This window comes from Equus caballus, chromosome X, assembly GCF_041296265.1.
Source record: "Equus caballus isolate H_3958 breed thoroughbred chromosome X, TB-T2T, whole genome shotgun sequence".
NCBI lineage: Eukaryota > Metazoa > Chordata > Mammalia > Perissodactyla > Equidae > Equus > Equus caballus.
The window spans coordinates 13,964,672-13,976,224 of NC_091715.1; the positions used below are offsets into that span (position 1 = coordinate 13,964,672).

Below are 11,553 nucleotides of genomic sequence, written 5' to 3' on the forward strand. Positions count from 1 at the left end.
GACCAATATCCTTTATGAATATAGATACCCTCTGGCTGAAAAGCCTAAAATATTTACTATCTGACCTTTTACAGAAAAAGTCTGCCAACCTCCAATCTAGGCAATAACATTTCAATGTTTTAAAGAGTAGGAAACCCTATTCTCTAAGCAAGGGGCAAAGAACAAATTGTCATAGCTACTGAAGAAATCTTCCAAATGGTTAGTGTCTCTTGGCTCTGTGTATAAGTGAGGAGATGAATGGCCTCACATTTCCTTCATTATTGTGATTGAGAGGGCATCGCAGGAAGGACAAGTAGCTACAGCATTTCTGGTTGCGGACCCACTTTCCAGGAACTCTTTTTGGATGCTAAAGTAATTTCAAGTTCCAATTGTTTATTGCTGACATAGGAAAGGGATTGACTTTGGGGTATTAACTGTATATCCTACAATCTTGCTACAATTGCTTATTAGTTCCAGGAGTTTTTTGTTGATTCTTTGAGATCTTCCACTTAGACAATCATGTCATCTGTTCCATGGACTCTTGACCCAAGCTGTTTTTCCCATAAGTTCAGTTTTTGCTTTGCCACCAAATAGTTATAATTACAGTTGTCCGGTATAAATAATTTTTCAGAAACAGAGAATACATTCTCCCCAAAGCTTTCTGAGGCTACCTCCCCACCCCTCACAGAGAAAAAAGGAAAAAGGAGACATGACAAAGCTTAAATGAAGGGAAAATGTAAGCAAAAGTAAACACTGTGATATTACCACGAAGCTTGGCCCTCTGATAATAACTAATTAATGTAAAAGTTACAGCAATATTCAAGCAATTTACTGGAAATGGGCACCAGGGAGCAAAATTTCACAGAAGAGGAAATTTAAGAAAATTACCATGTGACATTTGGGATGGTTGCTGATCGCTATCATAGCTGACTTGAAAAGTCGGTTGTGTGGTCAACATGCCATCAGTGGAAGATGCATCCTCAGTGAACTCTGTGTCAGAATCTATTATCTCAATTTTAATATCATTGCCATCATCACTGTCAACTTCAATTTGTAGAATAATGGAATCTAAGAATAAGCAAAGAGAAAGTTTAGATTAGATGCCATATTAAATAAATAGTTTCTAGAGGAAACCACTTTATAAAGTGATGGCATGTTTAAAAACCATTTTAGCTGAAAAAATTGCATTAAATATTTTCATATCTTTAATCACTGCAAGTTAACTAAGAAATCAATTGCTTAGTATGAAGCTTTGAGGTATACATGTATGTTTATATAAATACACATACAGTATTATTTCTAGTACTTCCAATTCTATAAAGCAATAAATTTCTTCTCATTTAAGAAACATGACCACCTGGCCCATGTTTCTATGTGTTCAATGATATGCCTTTAACTTTTAAATAATACAACAGATTTTACATAGCCATACTTTGTGGTGACCGTGAATTTCCAAACTTGTTCTCTAAAAATTAATATTAATCTTTATGATAATAATGCAGAAATAAAGTACAAAATAAATGTTATGAAACAAATTCAAGTTGAATCTCACAAAATGTGAAATATCAACTTGGTAAACCATTTTAATTACTACGAAAAATAGCACATTACGCAAACTGTATGATATATAAATGGGCTTTCTCATTACATTTATTTAAAATAGACCAAAGCAGGGCCCGCCCTGTGGCCAAGTGGTTAAATTCGTGCTCTCCGCTTCAGCGGCCCAGGTTTTCACTGGTTCAGATCCTGGGGGCGGACATGGCACCGCTCATCAGGCCATTCTGAGGCGGGGTCCCACATGCCACAACCAGAAGGACCCACAACTAAAATATGCAAAACTATGTACTGGAGGGATTTGGGGAGAAAAAGCAGAAAAAAAAAAAAGAACATTGGCAACAGTTGTTAGCTCGGGTGCCAATCTTACTAAATAGATAAATAAATAATAAAATAGACCAAAGCATTAGAATAAAGTCATTAGCTAGTGTGAGGGGGTGTGGTGGCATAAAAATGGTACTAAATTAGCAATCACATGATATAGGCTCCATTTCAGGCTCTGTAGCCACGCAGTGGTATGATCTTTGGGCTGGATACATCCACTGTATTTTGTTTGTCTCTGTTTTGTCATCCATAAAACATGGGGCTGGGTTTGGAGAGACGCTGTGAATTCTACTTAATAGTCTTCATGGAAAAAAATAGAATATTAGAAATTACCTAATTATCCAAACAAAAGGGATTTGGTTAAATAAATTACAGTATTTCCATATGATGGGATGGTATATAGCCAATGAGAAGCACATTCTCAAAGAACATATTGCTATTAGAAATGTTTGTGAAATAATGCTAAAGAGGGAAAAAAGATTCAAAGCAGAAAACACTTTGAGAGCAGAAAGAAACATACCATTAGTCATCTCTAAGTCACTACCTCTGGGTGGCAAAATTATCTTCATTAGACCTCTCTGTTAAGGCTGTCTATAATAAACTTTGGACTTTATAATCCGAAGAAAATAACAAAGGTAACTGAAATTTTATTTTTAAGACAAGCTTTTGTATATCAACAGACTTTTCAAAGTGGAACTAGTAAAGCTATTGACCACTCCCCTAAGGTTTCTCAGTATATTTGTAAGATTACAATTAATTCCTTTAGGTATATACATAACCTTCACAGGCAATTTTTAAAAGACATTATAATATTTAGAAGTTTTTTGAAGTTTATGCTCCCAAGCAGCAAGGAACTAAGTTGCCAGGAACTTAATCAGATAAGGCATAGTTCACAATGTGAGAGCTGCAACCTGCGTTCCACATCCAGACCACTGCAAGGAATACACAGCAAAACAGGGCAGATTACAATGGCTAGACTGTGCTTTTTAGCAAAACTGTGTGTCACACTGAACAATCACTTTCTAAATCTCCTGTCTGTCAAGACTCTCAAAAGCAGCCCTTCCATTGTCTATATCAACTTTAAAGGGCCAGTCCTGCTGGCCTGGTGGTTAAGCTGGGTGCCCTCTGCTACGGCTGCCCAGGTTCAGTTCCCAGGCACAGACGCAGACCACCCATCTGTTAGTGGCCATGGTGTTGAGGCAGCTCACATTTAAAAAAAGAAAAAGGAGAAGATTGGCAACAGATGTTAGCTCAGGGTGAATCTTCCTCAGCAAAACAAGAAAAAAAATAAATAAGTAACTCTAGAAGCTGCAAAGTCCGCCAGACTGGGGGGGAAGGAGATGATGCCACCAAACCTGTATCCCATCGCCCAGCACTTGGTGCAGGCAGGCTTGAAACTGAATCGAGCCCATGCCCTGCTTTATAAAACACCATGCAGAAAAGCTGCTGGTAAAATCATTATTTGTAAACATTAAACCAGTTTACCACTGCATCTTATAAAACCTTAGAGCAGGCCGAATTCAGGGAGAGCTGGGGAGAGGAGGGAGGGAAGCGATCCCCAGCAGACGAAGTTAAAGCCTTTTCTGCAAAAGCCTTTTCTGCAAAAGCCTTTTCTGCAAAAGCCTTTTCTGCAAAACGAAGCTCAACCGTACAGCAGGCGGGGTGAGCTCCGGGGCAAGCACAGGAGGGCTCCTCCGCTCTGCAGGGGTCCGCACATTTTGTAGCATTCTCTGACTCCTGCAACTGCCCTCTTGAAGCAAAGAACAGGCTCTATGCGCGGGGACTTCTCCACACCTACTTCTTTAGGCTCTTTCTCCTGGCTTACGTATTTCCAATAAAACAGCGCGGCTGCACTATCTTTGATCAAACGCGGTTACCGTCAAAGCCTCGAAATCAACCTCTCAATCTCAAAAGATTTTATACGACTCGACTCGCTAGTCTGTCAATTCTTTAAACTCAAATTCTATATAAAGTTTGAGAGACTTGGTTGTTCCTCGCCCCGTCCCCGGCCCCCCCCCCCCCCCCCCCCCCCCCGCCTCCACCAGGGAAGAGAAAGGATGAAAAGGGATCAACTCGTCCCAGAAAGTCAGCACCAAGGACTTGACAAGGAGCCAAGTCTCAACAGCTCACACGCGCTGGCCTCCCTCAGAGAGGAGCTGGGAACCACCTCCAAACCAACCCCCCACAGGGCTGCCGCCATTTGAGGCTGCGAAGGGCAGCCTCGCTCTTCCAGCAAGGCAAACCCTCTCCTTGCAGGAGCGCCTCCGCCGCTAAACCAAATCGCTTTCCTGCCCTAACCGCCAGTGCTCAACGGCAGCTTACGCCACGTGCACACAAGATCTTGAAAATAAATTCAAGGAAAGACGGCAGCTGTACAGACCCACTCTAGCGCCAGAGCCTGCCATGCCACCCTCTAAAGGGTGTAGGGAAACAGCTGGCGGTGGCCCAGCCTCCCGAGCAGCGACGACCGACATTGTTTTATGGCCCTAGAGGATCTGGAAAGAACCGCAGCCCTCAAGCCGGACGCCTGTCCACGTGCTGGTGCCACGAGCACCAGTGTCACCTCGAGTCTCTCGATACCACTAACCCAGGGAACGCGGCCAGCCCTGGGGTTATCTCGAGCCCCTGGGACGCCATGAGCCCCAGAATCACCTCAAGCCCCTGGGACACCATGAACCCAGGGGACGCCACGAACCCCAGAATCACCTCAAGCCCCTGGGCCTCCATGAACCTAGGGGACGCCACAAGCCCCACAATCACCTCAAGCTCCTCGGCCGCCATGAACCCGGGGGACGCCACGAGCCCCACAATCACCTCAAGCTCCTCGGCCGCCATGAACCCGGGGGACGCCACGAGCCCCACAATCACCTCAAGCTCCTCGGCCGCCATGAACCCGGGGGACGCCACGAGCCCCACAATCACCTCAAGCTCCTCGGCCGCCATGAACCCGGGGGACGCCACGAGCCCCACAATCACCTCAAGCTCCTCGGCCGCCATGAACCCGGGGGACGCCACGAGCCCCACAATCACCTCAAGCTCCTCGGCCGCCATGAACCCGGGGGACGCCACGAGCCCCACAATCACCTCAAGCTCCTCGGCCGCCATGAACCCGGGGGACGCCACGAGCCCCACAATCACCTCAAGCTCCTCGGCCGCCATGAACCCGGGGGACGCCACGAGCCCCACAATCACCTCAAGCTCCTCGGCCGCCATGAACCCGGGGGACGCCACGAGCCCCACAATCACCTCAAGCTCCTCGGCCGCCATGAACCCGGGGGACGCCACGAGCCCCACAATCACCTCAAGCTCCTCGGCCGCCATGAACCCGGGGGACGCCGCGAGCCCCACAATCACCTCAAGCTCCTCGGCCGCCATGAACCCGGGGGACGCCGCGAGCCCCACAATCACCTCAAGCTCCTCGGCCGCCATGAACCCGGGGGACGCCGCGAGCCCCACAATCACCTCAAGCCCCTGGGACGCCATGAACCCGGGGGATGCCGCGAGTCCCAGAATCACCTCAAGCCCCTGGGACGCCATGAACCTGGGGGACGCCACAAGTTCCTGGGACACCTCAAGTCCCGGGGACGCCCTGGACCGCGGGCCACCCTGGCCCGAGTCACCCGGGTTCCCACACTCACACTGCTCAATCAGGGACAGCAGCCCAGAGGCCAATCCCCGACACGCCTTGGCAGATGACCAGCGAATCCCGCGGTCACCTGAGCAGCCCTCTAGGTGGGCGCGGTGCAAATCCTGTTAGAGCCTTCCCCAGACAGGGTGAGGGAAGAGGCAGAAGCTAGTGGGGCAGCCTTGGGGAGGGCCTCTTACCCTGCTCCTCAGACATCGTGAGGCGGCTCAGGCTCGGCGTCGGCGCTGCGGTTCGAACGCGACTGCCCACGCGGCGACTGCGCCCACGCTGCGACTGCCGTAAACTGAGGCGCCTAATGGAGGGGGTGCAACTCACATCCTGAGAGACTTTTCTGCAGCTGCGCAGTAGCGCTCAGTGTGCGAGCGCCGCTGCCAGGAGAGGGCAGGGACGACACTCAGCATGGCGGCTTGCTTCGCTCGCTTTCTACCTATACGTTTGTATTTTTAAGTGACCTTTTTAAAACAAATCGTGAGCCGGTAGCCTCCAGTGTAATTCTGCCCTTCCCAAAATGCTCTTCACACACAACACATCATAGAAAAAGTGCAGGATGTAACAGATTTCAGTTCGGCCTTTCTGATGTTTTCCAGGTTACATACTCACGTCCAACGCCGGCTTGGAAACAAATCCAAAAATAATCCAACTTTTAAAATGTGCCCCTAATAAGGCCGTCCATTGCCATCCTGCCCTTCAGCTGCACTGCTCTCTAACAGTGCATTTTGCAAACAGCCATGTGCTTGATTCTTCCTTAAAGTATTAATAGCTATGATTTACCTTTACCAAGTGCTCACCACAAGCCGACCACTAACATAGCTGACCTTATGTGGTCCTCAACCCTATAAGAAGTGGTTATTATTGTCCCATTTTAAAGATGAGAAAACTGAGGCTTGGAGAGTTTCATTAATTTGCTCAAAGCCATAATGCTAGTGACACAGTAGTGATTTGAACACACGTGTCCGTCCATAGCACATGTTCACTTTCCCTATGGCGTTCTACCTCCTGCTCAGTTGCTTCTGGAAATTTTTCACATCCTTCAAAGCCTGTTCCAGTATGACATCTGTTCTAATAATACCAAGACGCTTTCCTACATCCCAGTGGTGAGAATGAGTAGCTTCTCTAGGATTCCACAACGGATTATTTTCACTGCCTTTTAGCACTTAAATCACTTTGCCTCATATTAGAAATCCTTGTCAATATGCCTCTCTCTTTTGAAGTTCCTAGACAGCACCTCATCTTATTTATATTTATATGGCACTTCCCTCACAAGGTCCTAAGAGTTAAAAGTTAGAAGCTATAAAGCAGCCAGCGCAGTGCCTGGAGTTTTGGTTCCATTTCACTGTGTCAGATCTACAAGGACTCTTGGCACTGTGCATCTCTTCATTTGGAAGGAAGGGGGAGAGTTTCTTCACTTGTAAGAAGGAAAGGTGCGCCTCGGTAGGCAGAAATGCAGAGTTGTTTCACTGTAGTGTGGGAGTAGAACTATGGGCAGGAGGGTGCATAGGGAACCTGAGTAATAGAATGGATGCACTATGCTGGTTATCGATGTATTGCCTCAGCTTCAAATTCATCCCTTTTGCCTGCTCTGGGAAAATAGATATGGGCCCTTTAAATATTTTTTTCTGTTGCCAGCAGCACTATTTAAGCTTTCTTCAGTAGTAGGTGCTGGACAGAGATTGCAGAAGGAATGAGCTTTGCTTCCTGGTTCCCATTTGCTCTCCAGGCAGGCTGCTGGAGAATGCAGCTCCCTCCTCCACCATCCTGCAGGGCATATTTCCAGCAAGTTCCACCAGTGCAGCGCCACAGTGACTTATCTCATTCAGTGAGACAATCCCGGAGTCATCCAGGGATTTAGCACTCCCAACTGCCTGGCATAAGCAAACAAAAATTCATTCCTATAAAGATAACATAAAGTTATTTCTACAAACAATGTTTAAATAGAATATGGAGCACAAAGTGAAACATAACCAAGTATAGGAGAAGATAAGACATCAGTAGAAAGAAGCCATAAAAGCACCCATGCTGGGGGACAGAGCCCGCTGCTGCACCCTCCATCTCCCACCCTCCTCCCCCCACCCCGAGAGAGCACCACAGGGCACTCCTGCACATAGTGGTCCTGACACAGGCAGCTTGCTGGTGACCTTGGTCCTCTGAAGGAAGCTAGTCTGTGAGCATCTTAGGACACCCGAGGGAAGGATCCAGATCGGAAATCCTCGAGGGCCTAAGTTTTCAGGAAGGAGCCTTCTCACCCTAGGAACGGAAAACTGTTCCAGCAAAGCCAGGGAGAGAGGCTCGCAGGCCCATGCCTTTCCAGCTTCCCTCACAGGCTGCAATACAAGCTGCAGCGAGTATGGACCTGAAGCAACCACCTCCACGTCTGTGGGGACCAGAAAACTGGAGCAGGGCAAGGTTGGTGGGGTTCTTAGATGCAACAGAGGGAAGTACGGAAGGTGTGGTCCCCAAGGGAGCTGGAAGAGGAGGGCAGGCGAGCTGGGGAGGCCCAGGCCTAGACTCCAGCCACTGCCCTCGAGGGAGAGCAGGCAAGGGGCCCATCCGCGTCACAACTGGCATTGGTCGTGCTTCTAGGCGCCTGTTCCCGACCCTGGCTGCACCCGGAATCACCAGCGGAACCGTAAAAACTCCTGCTGGCCAGGCCTGAGCCCCAGAGGTCCCCATGTCACTGGTCAGGGGTGGCCGGATGCTGGGATTGAAAAGTTCCAGAGCATTCTCACGGGCATCAGGCAGAGGTGCACTGCTCTGTACTCCAGCAGGTTCATGCCATCAACCTGGTTTATGTGCAGATGGAAGCAAGCAGGTTGCACCCATGGTGCAGGCAAGAAGAGGGTGTGAAGTGACTTTCAATGCAGATGACAGCTCTGCCACCCCCTGCCCACAAGGCCCAGGACAGATTCAACATTCTCACAGAACAGCATCGACCCTTCCTGTATGCAGCACATGCTGATGGTTTCTCTTCGACTCCATTAAAACGACTGCCACCTGGGGAGTGGACGTCACAAGGCACTGTGAATGGTCATGGCTCCAAGGCATTAAGAACCCTTCTCAGTGTGGGGTGGGCAGGGGAGCGGGCAAGAACGCAGGAGCAAGTTGGAGGAACCTATGTTTTCTTTGTAAAGACAGGGAAAGGCCCAAAAGAGGCACAGAGCACCAGGCTGCATCCTTGTGCTCGTAAAGCTGGATCTCATCGGCTCATTAACACAGACATGTGCATGTATGTATGACAGGGGGAGAGACAGAGAGAGAATGTGTGTGAGAGAGAGGCAATGGGAGCGGAGAAGAGGAAAGGAACTCGGAAGGAGATAGTGCAAATAAAAGCTAACACCTTCCCATTGTGTGACCTGTGAGGAGGTGGCTTCAGGCAAGATAAGTCTGACCCACAGCTAATCTGTCTCCCAGGCTGACTCTGGGCCCGAGACCCCCAGGGGTTGGGGGCAGCAGGGCAGCCCATCTCCGGGAAACAGTGTGGCCAGGGGTGACACCTCGTCCCGCCCCGTTGGCCGCGTGGCTGCCAGGTGCAGAACTCGGGACCTCCCCTCACTTGCCTTCTCTCTGGCGGTGACACAACTGCCCCATCGTTTCCTGGGCACGGCACGTGGCTGCTCAGCACCTGGGTTGGGTGGGGAGACCCATCCGTCCATCCTCAACGCGTCACTGGTTCGGCCACTGCACACGCAGTCCTCCCCACCGGGTCCAGAACTTTCTGCTCCTGAGCATGATGTACACGGAGTCTGCAGACTAATTCAGATTGCAAGACATCAAGGCTTCTGGCTGCCTTCCTGTATTCTTAACCTGACATTATAATGCTGAGAAATCAAATGGGAGAAAGCATTTTACAGAAGAAAGCAAATTAAAAACCTCTGCAGGAGAGTTCATCGAAGACCCCTGCAAAAAACTGGGCTCCCCAGACATCCGGAAGTCTCTAAAGTACATAACTACTTCTACCATTTTAAAGAGGAAGGAGGTTGTGCTCAACCGCTGCCTATAATTAACCCAACAACTCAGGCCACCCTCAGAGGGACACCTAGCCTTCTGAGAACAACCCCAAAAAAGGTTTTATGAAATCGCTGGAGTCGCCCCAAGGAAAATACCTGGATGGGACTACATCGAGGCTACTGTGCATAGTGGACCATCGGTTCTGCCTGCTGAGAGCTCTCCTCCCCACCCCCAATAGCTGCCAGAATGTTCTGTCCAGAATGCAGGTCTGGCTGAGTGACTGTCCCCCGACTGCCATTTATAATCCTTTAAGTGCTTCCCACAGCCCTTGGCATCCCATGCAAGGCTGACCCAAGGGCCTTCCTGGTCCAGGAAGATCTGTTTCAGGTCTACTTCAGCCCTCCAGAAGCCAGACTGAGGTTTTTGTGAAGAACAAATTTAAAGTCTTCTTTAATCTGAAAGCCACACAGCTGCTTGCCGGGGCTCCAGTACAATCGGGGGGAGCTGTGAACAGGATATGGCAAAGAGAGCAGCAGGGACTGAGGGGAGGGGCACTGCAGGAATAAGGGAAGGGGCAGTTTCAGCACTTATTGTGTCAAGCTGCTTCTCATCCTCCATCTCCCCGAATTCTCACAGCCCTAGGGGGAAGGGGGGCTCCTCGTCTCTGAGAGCTGAAGCAATGTAACCAAAGTCACACAGAGAGAAATGGAGAGGCGGGTGTGGCCCTGAGTCCCTTGGGTAGGTCTTTCTCAGACTTCTGGAACACAACCTGGAAAGACTCCAGTGCACTTGGGCCAAGGAGATGCTCCAAGAGGAGAGACAGGAAAAACGCCCAGGAACCATTGTGGACAGGGTAAAGCAGGGTGGGGCCTGCCCTGAGGACGTTGGGCCCCAGCACACCCAGCGGCCTGCACAGGACTCCCCGCAATGGAACACTCGAGAGTCCACTGGGGCTCAGGAAGAGTGAGGAAGGTCTCTTTCCGTTTAATGCAGTCCTCTCCTGTTAACTTTTGGATTTGGGAGTGGTTTTGTAACATGAGCACATTAGCACTGGAGTCTATGTAGTGACCCTTCCCCAAGGTGCGCCCCCATCCTGACTCTCAACTCCACAGCTTCCGAGAACTGAGCCCCCACTGGTGGCTGCCTTGTTACCCTGCGTGTTCCGAGGATTGCTCCAGAAGCCTCTGAGCCGTCCCTTCAAGCTCCGTGACTTATCCCACTGCAAAGACAGGCCGATGACAACTGGACCCTCCCCTGTCTGGCCCAGCGGCTCTTTCTAACTGTCTCCATCTCTACTGCTCTCTTGAATCCCACTGCTCCACTGGGAACCAATCAAGCTCCCCCCGCTCACCGAGCCTGAGGCCGTCACAAGTGAGTTCCACCCCAGCCAGTCCTCCTGCCTCTAACTCTCCCTCTGGGCAAGTCCTTCTCCAAACATCAGTCCGCCAGGCTCCTCTGCCTTCTTGTGGGTAGAACAGAAGGGCTCCTTGTGCCTGAGGTCAAGCGCTCTGCTTACACACCAGGAACCCCAGGCCCTTTCCCCCGACTGGACAAGGTAACGTGTGTGTGGATCATAGAAAGAAAGAGGGGAACAGGGGCAAGTTTGTGTGCGAGTTTCAATTTATAACAAGGCAGAAAGAGATGTTCGGGCCCACATTATGTATGGATATGGGCCAGAATAGGACAGAAAGAGATGGGCAGGGGCAAATGTATGGGTATGGATCATAGTAAGACAGAAAGAGACGGGCAGAGACCAGATCCTGTGTCATATGGCTATCAAGAAGACAAAGAGATGGGCAGGCCAGATAACATGTGTATATGGGTCACAGCAAGACACAAAGAAATGAGCAGGACCAGATAATGTATGTGTAGGGATCACAAACAAAGAAAAAAATGTGCAGCACCAGATCGTGTGTGCACATGTATCACTGGAACAAAGAAAGAGGTGGACAGGGACAAGATCACGTGTGGGTGTGGATCACAGGAAGAGATGGGCAGGGCCAGGTCATTTATGAGTCTGGACCATATCAGGACAGAAATAAATGGGCAGAGCCAGATCTTTGACGGCTCAGGATCATAACAGAACAGGAAGAGATGGTCAGGGG

General features: G+C 49.5%; 1 protein-coding gene across 1 annotated transcript in view; it reads right to left on the bottom strand.

Moving 5' to 3' along the window:
- Positions 1–5,828, bottom strand: part of BEND2 (BEN domain containing 2) — a 55,355-nt gene extending 49,527 nt beyond the window's left edge. The window contains exons 1-2 of the mRNA XM_070257127.1: positions 5,683–5,828; positions 868–1,047 (exon numbers count right to left, since the gene is read on the bottom strand). Coding sequence (XP_070113228.1) covers positions 868–1,047; positions 5,683–5,698 — 196 coding nt within the window. The 5' untranslated portion in view covers positions 5,699–5,828. The remainder of the gene's footprint in view (positions 1–867; positions 1,048–5,682) is intronic.
- Between the last annotated feature and the right edge of the window lie 5,725 nt (positions 5,829–11,553).